We start from the raw sequence: 14,433 nt of genomic DNA, 5'->3' as shown, positions 1-14,433 counted from the left end.
TAAGAACATAAGAGAAGCCATGTTGGATCAGGCATTGGAAAGGGGTCACTGGGTGTGTGCGGGGGGAGGTATTTGTGAATTTCCTGCATTGTGCAGGGGGGTCGGGCTAGATGACCTTGGAGGTTAGGGTTAACCTTCCAGCTCTATGGTTCTTACCATCCTGCATAATGCTTGTAGCTGCCGCCACTTCCTGCAGCAGTGAATTCCACGTGTTAATAAGAACATAAGAGAAGCCATGTTGGATCGGGCCAGTGGCCCACCCATTCCAACACTCTGGGTCACACAGTGGCCAAAACCGAGGGGCCATCAGGAGGTCCATATGTTGTAATGTGTTCTCAGAAATCAATTCACTATACAAGATACACACGAATGATGCTGCTCATTAACCAACCCACCTGTACATGAATAGCAATTTTGCCTGCAAAATACACATCAGCAGGACAGCCGATTTGGTCCACCTTTCTATATTTTGTGGGCAAGAAACTTTTGATGTATACACACAGGCACCACTAACAAGAGGGACTCTACGCACAACCTTTTGAGAAGAAGAGAGATTGGATTCATATCCCGCCCTTCACTCCCCGAAGGAATCTCAGAGCGGCTTGCAAACTCCTTTCCCTTTCCCCTCCCCACAACAGACACCCTGTGGGGCAGGTGGGGCTGAGAGAGCTCTTTCAAGGACTGCTCTTGAGAGAACAGCCCTGAAAGAACTTGTGACTGACCCAAGGTCACGCCAGCAACTGCATGTGGGGGACCAGAGAATCAAACCCGGTTCTCCCGGATTAGAGTCCGTGCTCCTAAACCACTACACCAAACTGGCTTTGATACTTCAGTGTGAACAGAAAATACAACTGATGAAGTAGCCAAAGTTCATTCTCCCGTCTGCAAATCAGACAGAATCAGGGCTATTTTTGGGCAGGAACGCACAGGAACGGAGTTCCGGCTGGCTCCCAAGTTGGCCATGCCCAGCAGGAACTTATTAGCATAACAGGCCACACCCAACAGCAGAAATGCATTAGGATTGGCTACAGTAGGGGTGTGTGGCCTAACATGCAAAGGAGTTCCTGCTACACAAAAAGGCCCTGGGTTTTGACAACAAACAAGGTAAACAGAATAACAAGCAAAAGGTGGGTGTGGCTGGATAACCACACTTCTGGTAACATGTGGGTGCGGCCTAATATGCCAATGAGCTGTGCTGTCAGGGGTGTGGCCCAATATGCTAATAAGTTCCTGCTGTTGGGTGTGGCCTATTATGCTAATGAGTTCCTGCTGGGCTTTTTCTACCTCACCTGCCTACGAGTTTCAGAGGGGAGCCATGTTGTTTGCAGTAGACAAGAAACACGTTGACTGGAGCAAAACAACCATTGAAACGGGTTTTGAGAGCCATCATTTCTTGCAAGTTATTCCTTAGCCGTGCGCAACTTTTCAGATCGAAACAAACGCCCGCAATCGGACACAGATCATTCAAAACTGCTCCAGAGAATAAGCTGGTATCCCCCTGATTAGTTATTTGACAACTTAAAGCTACCGGCAAAGAACGCATCTTGGCTTCCAAACGGCCTTCTTGCCTAGTTTTTCTGAAAGAGCCCTGGCTAGCCAGCTCAAAGAGGAGGCCCGAAGTGGAAAAAGAAAGGTCTGGCTTTATGAAGCCCGTAATCCACGGCCTGTACAGTTTAGGCTGCTAGAGCACAGGGATGCCAACCTCCAGGTGGGACCTGGGGACCCCCCCAGAATTACATCTCATCTCCAGACTTACACAGATCAGTTCCCCTGGGAAAATAAAGGGTGCTTTGGAGGGTGGCCTCTGTGGCCTTGTCCCCCACTGGGGTCCCCGTCCTCCCCGGGCTCCACCCACAAATCTCCAGGAAATGTCCCCCCCTGTAGCTGGCAACCGTACCCCCTCCATTCCCCACCGGTGGCCACGGAGGATGCGGCAACCCTGCCAGAGCAGCTGGTTTATAATGAAATGTTTACCCACAGACTCCCGGACCGGAGGGCCTTACGAGAAGTGTGATCCTGCAAACGGGGCCCTCCCGGCAAGCAAGGAAAGCCAGAGTTCTGCCACACATTAGAAGCCCCCTGGCTTCAAAACTAATGAATGCCGCCTCCTTCCGACATTCTTCTGGCCCTCGTACTCTGGGCTCTATTGTGACAACATCAAAGACCGTCCGCTGGCTCCGATACAGTCCCTGTGAAAAGAGCGGGCTCCCTACATTTACCGCTCGACTGCATTCCCTTTAAACGGGAGAGCGGCCGCCGTCCCTTTTCAAAGAGCGATCGCGGGCATAGATCTTCTTTATAGGACGTCGCGTACAATCAGGCGGCGCTGCAACTTTGAGAAATAAAGCAAAATAAAAGCAACAAACAAGGGGGGGCACCTTGAAAGGGTCCCCATGAGGTGGGCATTCCTTCTTTTAAAGACATCACTGTGGTTACCGCTTTTTAAAAAAACGCTCGGAACGTTTTGGCGACTCTTCGCGGCCCTTTGGGATACATCGTTTCTTCCCACCGACTAAGTGATGACGTTATTAACTAGGGCTATGCACTTCAGCATTCCATGGGCTGCATATATATATTTCCCCCCAAAACAAGAACCTAAAAAGTTTAAAATTTCGTGTCCAAGAAACAAAGGCCAAAGTAAAACACTACTGCTATCTATAACTGGCTCCCCTCAACTCTGAATAGTAGAAGTAAAGGTTTCCCTTGCTCGAAAGCCAGTCGAATCCGACTCTAGGGATGTGGTGCTCATCTCCGTTTCCAAGCTGAAGAGCCAGCGCTGTCCAAAGACTTCTCCGTGGTCATGTGGCCGGCATGACTAGATGCCGAGGCGCACGGAACGCTGTTACCTTCCCACTGAAGTGGTACCTATTGATCTACTTGCAATGTCTTGCTTTCGAACTGCTAGGTTGGCAGGAGCTGGGGCCAGAGACAGGAGCTCACTCCGTCATGCGGCACGCGGGTCTCGAACTCCTGAACTACCAACCTTCCGGTCTGCAGTCCAGCATTTTAACCACTTGAGCCACCGCAGTCCCTCAAATCTGAATACCCTTCCCTAAAATCCACTCACTGAAAAACAGACTCCCCCTCCCCCCCTCCCCCCGTATCTTTTATCACAACATTTAATTTTTGTATAATACATCAGTATATAATACTTATATACCGATATATAATACTTAGGAGCTGCGGTGGCTCAAGTGGTTAAGATGCTGAACTGCAGGCTGTGGAAGGTCGGTAGTTCAGCAGTTCGAGACCCGAGTTGCCGCATGACGGAGTGAGCTCCCGTCTCTAGTTCCAGCTCCTGCCAACCTAGCAGTTCGAAAGCAAGAAATTGCAAGTAGATAAATAGGTACCACTTTGGTGGGAAGGTAACAGCGTTCCGTGCGCCTTGGTGTTTAGTCATGCCGGCCACATGACCACGGAAACGTCTTCGGACAGCGCTGGCTCTTTGGCTTTGAAACGGAGATGAGCACCGCAACCCTAGAGTCGGATTCAACTGGCTTTCGAGCAAGGGAACCTTTACTTTTTTAATATAATACTTGGAATCCCTAAACAAGCTGGGCACAACTCTATTGAACTCTTTGGTTTCCAATCTGAACTGCATGGACCGAATAAAGCTTGAGATCGGCTGCATGTAATACCGACTTCATTCACAACAAGAAATTTAATCCATCCTTGTTACGGAGACGCTTTAACATCTGCAGACGCTGCAGCTCCATGGAGCCATCGCATGCTTTGAGGTTAACGAAGGACGCGCACTTAGAAGCATAAAAAACTATCCCCGGGAGAAAAAAGTGCCCCCCCCACGGGCCCCATCAACACGGAGAGTGAAGACAGATGGTCAGATGGTCCCTTCTAAGGGTGAAGGCAGATGTACATTCTATGTCGCGGTGAAAAGTGGTGTGAACAGATTTGATGCCCTAAAGCCAAAGCCTTGGCAGTAAATGGACGCTGAAACTATTTTAATCACATTTTAGCATGGACATAAGAACATAAGAAAAGCCCTGCTGGATCAGATCTATGGTCCATCTAGCCCAGCATCCTGTCTCACACAGTGGCCAACCTGTTCCTTTGGACGGCCAACAACAGGGTGTACAGGCCGAGGCCGTCCCCTGATGTTGCCTCCTGGCTCTGCGATTCAGCGGGTTAGTCACCATGGCTAGGAGCCACTGATAGACTTATCCTCCATGAATCTATCTAATCCCCTTTTCAAGCTGTTTATTCCTGAGGCCATCACTACCTCTTCTGGCAGGGAATTCCACATTTTAATCACTCTCTGTGTAAAACCGTAGTATTTCTTTTTGTCTGTCCTGAACCTACTGCCCATCAGCTTCATTGGATGCCCTCAAGTTCTGACATTTGGGGAGAGAAAGTTCTCTTTGTCAACTCCGTCCACCCCAGGCATAATTTGATAAACCTCTATCACGTCTCCCCTTAGTCGTCTCTTTTCTAAATCTGTGAAGAAGAAGAGAAGAGATTGGATTTACACCCCGCCCTTCTGGGGCACTGCAATATCGGCCGTTTTATCCTCAATCCCTTTCCTAACAATCCCTAACACAGAGTTTGCCATTTTCACAGCTCTAACCCCAGATTGCTTACAGGAGCAGTACGTTTTTGGCATTTCCACAGGGTGGAATAGCTGTTGTGTTAAGGCGGGTCTTTGGTTCCAGCCACTCCGGTGCTTCGTGGCAGTTAGTGGCGGTTTCAGCCACCCGGCAGCGGAGGGGAATCGCCCTGTGGCAAGACACCGCTTCCTCCCCCCCTGAAACGAGCCTTTGACGTTGGCCCTAAATCTCTTTTGCTGCCACCTAACTAAATCCCCGTCCCTGCTTCATACCGAAATACACTGAATTATGGCAGGCCAGACGCGGAGAGCCCTTGTCGCGATGGCCGAGGCTAGCCTGATCTCGTCAGATCTCAGAAGCTAAGCAGGGTTGGCCCTGGTTAGTATTTGGATGGGAGACCTCCAAGGAAGTCCCGGGCCGCCATGCAGAGGCAGGCGATGGCCAGCCACCTCTGTTCTTTTCTTGCCTTTAGGACCCTATGGGGCTGCCAGAAGTCAACGGTCAGTTGATGGCACTGTCCACCACCCAACGTGGAGAACACTCTCTTGTATGCTTAGCAGGGCCATTTTTGGGCAGGAACGCACAGAAACGGAGTTCCGGTTGGCTCCTGAGTTGGCCACGCCCAGCAGGAACTCATTTGCATAATAGGCCACACCCAACAGCAGAAACCCATTAGGATTGGCTACATTAGGGGTGTGTAGCTAACATGCAAAGGAGTTCCTGCTACAAAAAAAGCCCTGGGTTTTGAAAACAAACAAAGTAAATAGAATAAGAAGCAAAAGGTGGGTGTGGCTGGATGACCACACTTCTGGCAGCGTGGGGGTGTGGCCTAATATGCTAATAAGCTGCTATCTCAGGGTGTGGCCTAATATGCTAATGAGTCTATTATGCTAATGAGTTCCTGCTGGGCTTTTTCTACAAAAAAAGCCCTGATGCTTAGGAAGAATGTGCTGTTGAGTCACAACCAACTCCTGTTGATCCCAAGAGACGCTCGCACGCTTGCCACGGCCTGCTTCTGCGTAGCAACTCTGGCCTTCCTTGGTGGTCTCCTATCCAAGCAGCAACCCGGGGTTGACCCTGCTGAGCTTCTGAGATCTGACAAGCTCCAGTTAAGACAGGCTATCTGGGCTGCCCTCGCCTTTTTCAACACACCCTAATTTGTCCCAATCTTTCCCCCCCCATCGCCCATCTGTCTGAAAGCTCGATAAGTGTCTTTTGAGGCACGGTGGTTTCTCCTCGGGGTGTAGGTTGCCGTTTGGACCAAGCCGCTTGAAACAGTTGTAATCATCGGGGTGTGCGAGATCTGCCTCGAGGAAAACTCTTGAGCGGTGGCGGCGGGGAGTTTCCAAGAGCTGGATTTACATGAAACGCGGGCAGATCTGCAGAACTGCTAATCACTTAGTAGTAATTAACGATATGACCCAGAGTGCAATTTGCGAACAGCTGCGAGCGCATCTTGCCAGAAAACCAGCTCTGCTAGAAATACTCCTGATGCTGGGAGGACGGCCCCGCTCCGAGGGAGCATCTGGTCTCCAAAGGTTGGGGCCTTCAATTAAAGAAAGACCTTTGGAATTTGCAGAAATGAGCAACAGCTGGTGGTTTCTAATCATGCTGAATGGTGCCTCCGTGGCCAAGTGCTTGGTTTTAGAACGAGAGGCAACTCACTGATGCTCTGCACACCCTATGGGCGATCGATGTCAATAAAACTCCCCAAAACCTCTGCTCCCCAGCCATTCCACCCTAGAGACATCCCCTGACCCCCACACCGGCTCCTTCCAATATCCAAGCCCTGGTTTCTGAAATTTACACATATGGCATAACTACCTACATGGGTAACAGTCAAGGCTCCCTCTAAACCAGTGGTGGCAAACCTATGGCACGGGTGCCAGAGAGGTGGCACTCAGAGCCCTCTCTGTGGGCACGCGTGCCATCGCCCCAGCCAGGCCCAGACCATCATTAAAGTGTCTGCCAAATAATTTTAAGTCAATGAAAGCATTTGGGATAGCTTTCCTTACTTTGTTTGGATCATCTTCAGTTAATGTAAGAGTTGTTTTTTCTAGAGTAAAACCTCAGGATTCAGGTTAAATTGCCGTGTGGGCACTTTGTGATGAATAAGTGGGTTTTGGGTTGCAGTTTGGGCACTCGGTCTCTAAAAGGTTCTCCATCACTGCTCTAAGCTGTGGAGTTTTGTGAGCATGAAAGTTGTGAGCAAGCGATTTGGCTGCTGCGTAAATTAGTTTGCTCTGGAGCCCTCCTTCCTGAGCTAAGACAAAAATGTGTGTGCCAGAGGGTAAAATTCTGTGAGCTAGCACACAGCAACTCAGCTTAGAGGGATCACTGGTACCAGGAGGAGGAGGAGGAGGAGGAGGAGGAGATTGGATTTATATCCTGCCCTTCACTCGGCTTACAATCTCCTTTCCCTTCCCCTCCCCGCAACAGACACCCTGTGAGGTAGGTGGGGCTGAGAGAGCTCCTTCGAGGACTGCTCTTGAGAGAACAGCTCTGAAAGAATTGTGACTGACCAACAGCTGCATGTGGAGGAGTGGGGAAGCAAACCCGGCTCTCCCAGATTACAGTCTGCACACTTAACCACTGCACCAAACTGGTGCACCTTTAAAAATTCTTTTTTTTAAAAAAAAAAGTCCTACCTTTAAAAATTCTTGTCTAGGTTTCCCCCTCCCTAAAGAAGAGAGAGGCACAGAAAATGGACAGATTAAAAAAAAATGGAAAGGAAAGAGAGAACTTAGCAGAGAAGAGAAAGAGCGAAAGATAAAACACAGTTACCCCGCATAAGGCTGCTTTGTGAGGCTGCAAAACTGGGCCCACTTACTCCCAAGTAAGCCCCCCTGGACCCTGTGGAAGTAGTCTTCTAATAAACACACATCATGGGGCTCCATGGTTCAGGCTACCAGGTTTGAAAAGGCCGGGGCACTAGCAGATGGCGAAGGCAATAAAAAGTGACAGCTATATTACTAATTGAGCTCATAAATGTGCAATGTCTCCTTTTTTTTTTAAACTTAGAACCAAATTCATTTCAGTAAGTCTACACTTTGCTTCCCTGCCAGACTCAGTACCACACAAGGACACACTGACAGCATTTTTCAGAAGAAAAGCAAATACAAGTAGAAGCCTTTGTTGTTGTTTGGTTTGGCTTTTTTTTTTTAAAAAGGAAGATAGAGATCTGAGATGCGTTTACTCAATTCTGCATCCATTAGACTAGCATTCAGAGTTCTTCCTCATGGTTCAATATTATCAGGGTGGGGGGAAGCGATGCATTTCATGTCCCCATAGCCTAAGAGAAGCCATGTTGGATCAGGCCAATGGTCCATCCAGTCCAGCACTCTGTGTCACACAGTGGCCCTAACCCCAGGGGCCATCAGGAGGTCCACCAGTGGGGCCAGAACTCCAGAAGCCCTCCCACTGTTGCCCCCCAAGCACCAAGAAGACAGAGTATCACATGCCCCAGACAGAGGATTCCATCTAGACCTTGTCCCCTCTAAAGCCTAAACACTTTACAGATGTCTTCAGTAAATAATAATTATTATTACAGACTTGTCACTTTATATGCATGATTTGCATCATATTTTCCTCAGGGAAGGAAAATTTTGTGATGTGGGTCAATGCATGTGTGGCTGGCTGTCAGCGTGCGTTTGACCAAGGTGGGCTTGGTTAGTGTCCACATCAGAACACTTCAGAAGACCCGTCTGCTGGTTCTTCAGCTGACTGTTGTAGGGCTCTCTTTCGGCTCTGCTCCTGCAGAGTGCAGGGGGTTGGACTAGATGACCTGCAAGGTCCCTTCCAACTCTAACCTTCTATGGTTCAGAATGCTTGCAGCTCCTCACCATAAGAAACTCACTCATTGAGATTGCAGAATCATGCCGGGAGTTGTGAAACACACACGAAACTGCCGTACACTGAATCAGACCCTTGGTCCATCAAAGTTGATATCATCTACTCAGACTGGCAGCAGCTGTCCAAGGTCTCAGGCAGAGGACTTTCACATCACCTCCTACCTGATACTTTTTTAACTGGAGATGCTGCCGGGGATTGAACCTGGGACCTTCTGCATGCCAAGCAGAGGCTCTGCCTCTGAGTCACAGCCCCTGTTTACAGCTCTCCAGGGTCTCAGGTGGAGGTCTTTCCCATCGCCTCCTGCCTGGTCCTTTTCAACTGGAGATGCCGGGGATTGAACCTGGGATGCTTTGCCACTGAGCCACAGCCCCTCTCCTTCCTGTATTGGGAGGGTAGGGAATTGTGAATCTGACAGGGCCCGTTCCTCCACAAAAAGTTCAAGAAGTTCTCTGGTGTCTCTACAGCAAGAGGAAGCGTCACTTACATGTCCTGGCAGTGCATTTCTCTGCAGCACCAATTCCTCACCAAGCAAAGTGGTGGATTTTAATCCAGATGCCGTCCACGGACTACTGACCTCGACAGCCGAGCATTTTTCTAATCTTGTTCCGTGATTCTATTATTACTTCTCTCTTTTCCGTTTTCCTAAATCCATGCAACGTTGGGCTTTTTCCCAATTCTCATTTTCCTTGCTTTGGTGGGGGGAGTCTGTTCTGCATGAATTTGCTCCCTCTAGTGGTCGATTCAATATTACACTGGTTTATCTCCATCATAAAACCCTGTATTTTAAATCTGCAGGGAGATACGCCAGAGATAAAGCAAGACACACGCGGAAAAGCAAAACAAGCCGAAGCAACACGAAAAGCTATCTTTTTAGCTGTTTTATGCTCTACTTTTGGCCTCGAGTCTGTCTTGTGGATATTTTAATGCAGGTTTTTCTATTAATGACTGGTTTTTAATGGCTCCTGCTTTTATATTGATAACTTATGATTTACTTTGTAAGCCACCTAGGGTCGCCAGCTCCAGTCTGGGAAATTCCTGGAGATTTGAGGGGGTGGGTTCTGGCGAAGGTGGGATTTGGGGAGGGACCTCATCAGGGTATAATGCCACAGGCAGCTATTTTCTCCAAGGGAAATGATCAGTTGTAATTCCAGGGGATCCCCAGTTTTCTCCAAGGGAAATGGTCAGTTGTAATTCCAGGGGATCCCCAGGCACCACCTGGAGGTTGGTAACCTGAAGCAGGCCCTATTGGGTTAGGGGGTGGAGCCAGTAGCTTTCGGGAAGACCAGAGAGGAGGTCCAGTGGGGTTTGGGGTGGTGGTGAATCCAGTACAAAAGCAATCTGTTCACCTCAGAGGCACATCCCAGGCGGGGGGGGGGAACAGCACATAATCCCCAAAGACTGGCACCAGCTTTATGCTTGAGCAAGAGGAAGGTGACCTGCCCTAGACTACTGGGTACCTTGAAAGGGCACCAAACCACCAAGAGTTTATTCATTGTACCGTATCAAACATGATACGGTACAATGAGAAGGGAGCCCTCACTGGAGAAGACCCTGATGCTGGGAAAGATTGAAGGTCAAAGAAGACGGGGATGAGATGGTTAGACAGTGTCATAGATGCAACGAACATGAAATTGAGCCAACTTCAGAGGACGGCGGAAGACCGGACGTCTAGCCGGGATCTGGTCCATGGGGTCGCGAAGAGTCGAACTCGACTGTGCGACTGAACAACAACAACAACAACAGCAGCATCAAACATGATCTGCAGTATAACAGCAGATCAGGAGAACCCGGCTACCTTCTGAGAATACCTAACGTGAGGTAACGGATTTCTGAGAATGTTTTCACCACCCGAGAGGGAGCCATTTTGGATTCTCCCCTCCCCCCTTGGCCAGGCCAATCTCTCTGGCCTCCCGTCCGTGCCGATGGCATCTGTGTCTGTGCCTCCCCACCTGGAGAGAGAGAGAGAATCTCCCTTACCATTTTTTCAGCCACTAGCCTGGTCTCAGCTCTAGGCTTTTCCTCCCCATTGTCCTATTGAGGTAGTACCATTTATCATTTAATAAACTATTGCCGATGGCATCTGTGTCTGTGCCTCCCCCACCTGGAGAGAGAGAGAGAGAATCTACCTTACCCTTTTCTCAGCCACTAGTCTGGTCTCAGCTCTAGACTTTTCCTCCCCATTGTCCTATTGACGTAGTACCATTTATCATTTAATAAACTATAATGTTGAGTCTTCCTGCCCTGTTAGATGCTGGCCCAACCGTCGCTTGACCAATCTGGACTGGGCTCCCAACTGACCAGGTTCTAAGCCGACCTCACAAGTGGGTTCTGGATTTGTTCTCTGGTGAAGAATCCGTCCCTACTGGTGTAGCCTTGGTAACCCACAGAGCTGGAAGAAGACGGATCTCAACCTCTAACGCTCGAAGGGAATCGAACCGGTGTTTGGGCCACCTCAAGCAAACCTCCAAGTGGGGCTTGTGTTCTCCTGGAATTCTGTGACGTGGATCAATGCATGTGTGGCTGGCCGTCAGCATGCGTGTGACCAAGGCGGGCTTGGCTAGTGCCCACCAGGGCTCCCTCTAAGCTGTGGAGTCTTGTGAGCAAAAATTCTACTTTGTGAGCTACTGGCATTAAAGCTGTGAGCGAGCGATTTGGCGGCTGTGTAAGTTAGTTTGCTCTGGAGCCCTCCTTCCTGTGCTGAGACAACAATGTGTGAACCGGAGGCTCGGAAACTGTTAGCTCACACTAACTCAGCTTAGAGGGAACACTGGTGCCCACATCAGAACACCCCAGAAGGCCCACCTGTTGATTCTTGGGCCGATTCAGACTGCTTGCAGATCCCCGCCACGAGAAACTCATTGAGATAGCAGAATCCTGCCTGGAGCTGTGAAACACACAGGAAACTGCCTTACACTGAATCAGACGCCCTTGGTCCATAAAAGTCGATATCGTCTACTCAGACTGGCAGCAGCTCTCCAGGGTCTCAGGCAGAGGGCTTTCACATCCCATCCCACCTGATCCTTTCTAACCGGAGATGCCGGGGATTGAACCTGGGACCTTCTGCATCCCAGGCAGATGTTCTACCACTGATCCACAGCCCCTCCCCTTCTTGTATTATGGGAGGGGAGCAGGGAATTGTGAATTTGACGGGCCCCATTCATCCACAAAAAGATCAAGTGGTTCTCTGGTATCTCTGGTCTCAGGCAGGGGTCTTTCACATCACCTACTGCCAGACTGTTTGACTGGAGACGCTGGGGATTGAACCTGGGACCTTCTGCGTGCCAAGCAGAGGCTCTACCACTGAGCTACAGCCAATGCTCCCTCTAAGCTGTGGAGTCTTGTGAGCAAAAATGCTACTTTGTGAGCTACTGGCATTAAAGTTGTGAGCGAATGATTTGGCTACTGCATAAATGAGGTTGCCCTAGAGCCATCCTTCCTGAGCTAAGACAGAAATGTGTGAGCCGGAGGCTACAAAACCGTGAGCTAGCTCACACTAACTCAGCTTAGAGGGAAGACTGCTCTGGAGCCATCCTTCCTGAGCTAAGACAGAAATGTGTGAGCCGGAGGTTAAAAAACTGTGAGCTAGCTCACCCTAACTCAGCTTAGAGGGAACACTGCTCTGGAGCCGTCCTTCCTGAGCAAAGACAGAAATGTGTGAGCCGGAGGCTAAAAAACCATGAGCTAGCTCACACTAACTCAGCTTAGAGGGAACACTGACCACAGCCCAGCTGTCTGCCTCTAGGCAAACATATATACAAAAAAACCAGGAGATCTCCAGCCACCACCTGGAAGTTGGCAACTCTAGGGAGCAATTGAGCCCCCATTCTGCATAGAAACCAGCTTCTGGGATTTGCAGACTAAAGACCCTGTGTTGTGCCGATGGTCCCATAAACGTTCACATGCTGTCAGTCAGAAAGTCAATCACCTTCGTACAACCCGTTTTCTCAACACTGGGAAAGTTGCAGCTGTGGCCACCCTCTGGGAGTTCATCCGTACAGGAGGGCTACGGAAGAGATGCAAATTAATACCATCCCAGAAGGCTGCTGGCCAACGTAACATTGCTGTTTCCCCCGGACAATGCGGCTGTACTTGTGACGATATATAGTCTCTTTAACCCAAGTTGCCTTTCCACAACGTGAGCATGCATGAAGCCGTCACCCTTTGTTGAGATGGCGGCTGGAGAGACAAACAGAAAGACGGCCGGCCGAGAGGCCTCCACGAGCGGTTCCAAAAAACAAAAGTGCTCTTTGTCGAAAGTACAGTGTGCTATTTTGCAAAACGCCAAACCCACAAGAACAACGGCTTTTAAACGTTACCAGGAGATAGTCTGCAGTTCGTTATGGATAAATGAAAAATTGCCCATCAGTGTTGTACGCAACTGCCAATAGTTTACACGGAACTTCCAAGAAATGGTATTAGTCATCTGACCTCGTTGAGATGTTTAGACCTGAAATTGAAGTCAGACTGTCATTTTCTGACTTCTTCGCCCAGGACGTACGGAAATGAATGCCTCGCTGGGCACGCACGAGCGGGAAAGACATGCCGATCGCGGCATTCCTGCATCGTTTGGTAGACCCCGGTGCCCGCATCCCCAAAAAGCAGTTCTTGCTTCCCTGCATGACATCCCTGCCAGATGTCACAATAGACCACAGCTGATAAACCGTGGTCAGATTAAAACGCCAACATAATGTGATGTCTAAACGTGGAACTCCCACTGTGTTCTGTAGCACTACCCAGCTCTTGCAGGAAGAGAGGGAAGCACAAAGCAACAGAAAACCTTGCTGCTCCACCTGTATCCCGCTGATACTTTCAAAGGACCACTCTTCCTTCTTTATTCCTTCTCTCCATCCCCAGAGGAGGTCGAGGGGGGACATGACGGCTCTCTTGAAGTATCTGAAGGGCTGTCCCTTAGAGGAGGGCAGGGTGCTGTTGGCGGCAGAAGACAGGACGCGCAAGAATGGGTTTAAATTAAGGGCGGGAAGGTACCGGCTGGATATTAGGAAAAAAACGTTTCGACAGTCAGAGTTGTGAGGAGGGCTTCCGGTCTGGCTAAGATGGAGGACTGAAGCGTTTCGCGATCGTGCGAAGCGAGCGACGGCCACTTTTGACAGTTTGGGCAATACACAGCCCAACGCATCACTCCCCAGCGAGGGGGGGGGACAAGCAGGCAGCAGCGCCCTAGAGGGAGTGTGAGGTTGGCGTAATCCAGCTTCGGAAGAAGCTGAATTGGGCTTTGACCTCCTCCCACGAAGAAGGCAAGTGCCAAGCAACTCTATAGTGGCCGATCGAGCCGGATTACCGGCATAAATTCTTCGTCAGCAGACTTCTTTGAAGAAGGACAACAACTGTGAGTTAAAAGAAACAATGCGAAACCCGTTTTGAACGTGCTAGATAACAAAAACGTGCCGCTTACCTGAACTGAGTTTGGAGTCAATTTGAATTAAGCGGTTGAGCGGAAAATGAATAGTAAATCCCAGAAATCCGATTCCGGAGAGAAAAAAGTTGATTGAAGCCTTTAAAAACTGTAAAAACGCTTATTGTTTAACATTCCTGTGGTGAAGATGGAGCCGTGTGCGCAACTGTAAAATCGAAACTCACGAACAATAGCGTGGGAAGAGCAGGCTGGTGTCACAAAGAAAGAGGTCCGTGTGAAACATCCAGGAAGTTGAATTCCTAGACGGGCATTAGCGAAAGGAAGACAGTGGAACTTTTAAAGGTGCCGGACCGGAAGTGAGTTGTATGCGGAAGGAAGGGCCTGCAAAGTATCAATTTGACCTACTCTACATGAAATTACCATAGAGAAGTTGCGCCCGACATTTTGAGGAGGACTTCAACTAAATTTGCTTTTTTAATATATTTCTAAGGGTCTTTGGAAAGCGTAAACAGAGAGGCATGGAGGACTAAATCTTATCATCTAGAAGAGTGCTTTATTTTGCGAATCTGTGAATTGGAAAGAAATCGCCAAGACGGAGACCAGGAGAGGCAAGAAAAGAGCCGACTCAGACCCAGAACTTAAACC

The 14,433-nt window shown here is 49.3% G+C and overlaps 1 protein-coding gene and 1 non-coding gene across 2 annotated transcripts in view; both read right to left on the bottom strand.

The window, feature by feature from the left end:
- The window catches only part of LOC107115491 (isthmin-like), a 45,663-nt gene extending 32,375 nt beyond the window's left edge, over positions 1-13,288 (bottom strand). Inside the window, exon 1 of the mRNA XM_015417214.1 lies at positions 13,192-13,288. Within this exon, the coding sequence (XP_015272700.1) occupies positions 13,192-13,288 (97 nt within the window). The remainder of the gene's footprint in view (positions 1-13,191) is intronic.
- TRNAP-GGG lies at positions 11,444-11,515 on the bottom strand. The gene has a single exon. It is a non-coding gene; the product is annotated as a tRNA-Pro (tRNA).
- Positions 13,289-14,433: the final 1,145 nt, after the last annotated feature.

The sequence above is a fragment of the Gekko japonicus genome, unplaced genomic scaffold (genome assembly GCF_001447785.1).
Source record: "Gekko japonicus isolate JY-2015 unplaced genomic scaffold, Gekko_japonicus_V1.1 scaffold3517, whole genome shotgun sequence".
NCBI lineage: Eukaryota > Metazoa > Chordata > Lepidosauria > Squamata > Gekkonidae > Gekko > Gekko japonicus.
Note: the sequence above shows the minus strand (reverse complement) of the source record. Positions and strands in the feature narration are given on the sequence as shown.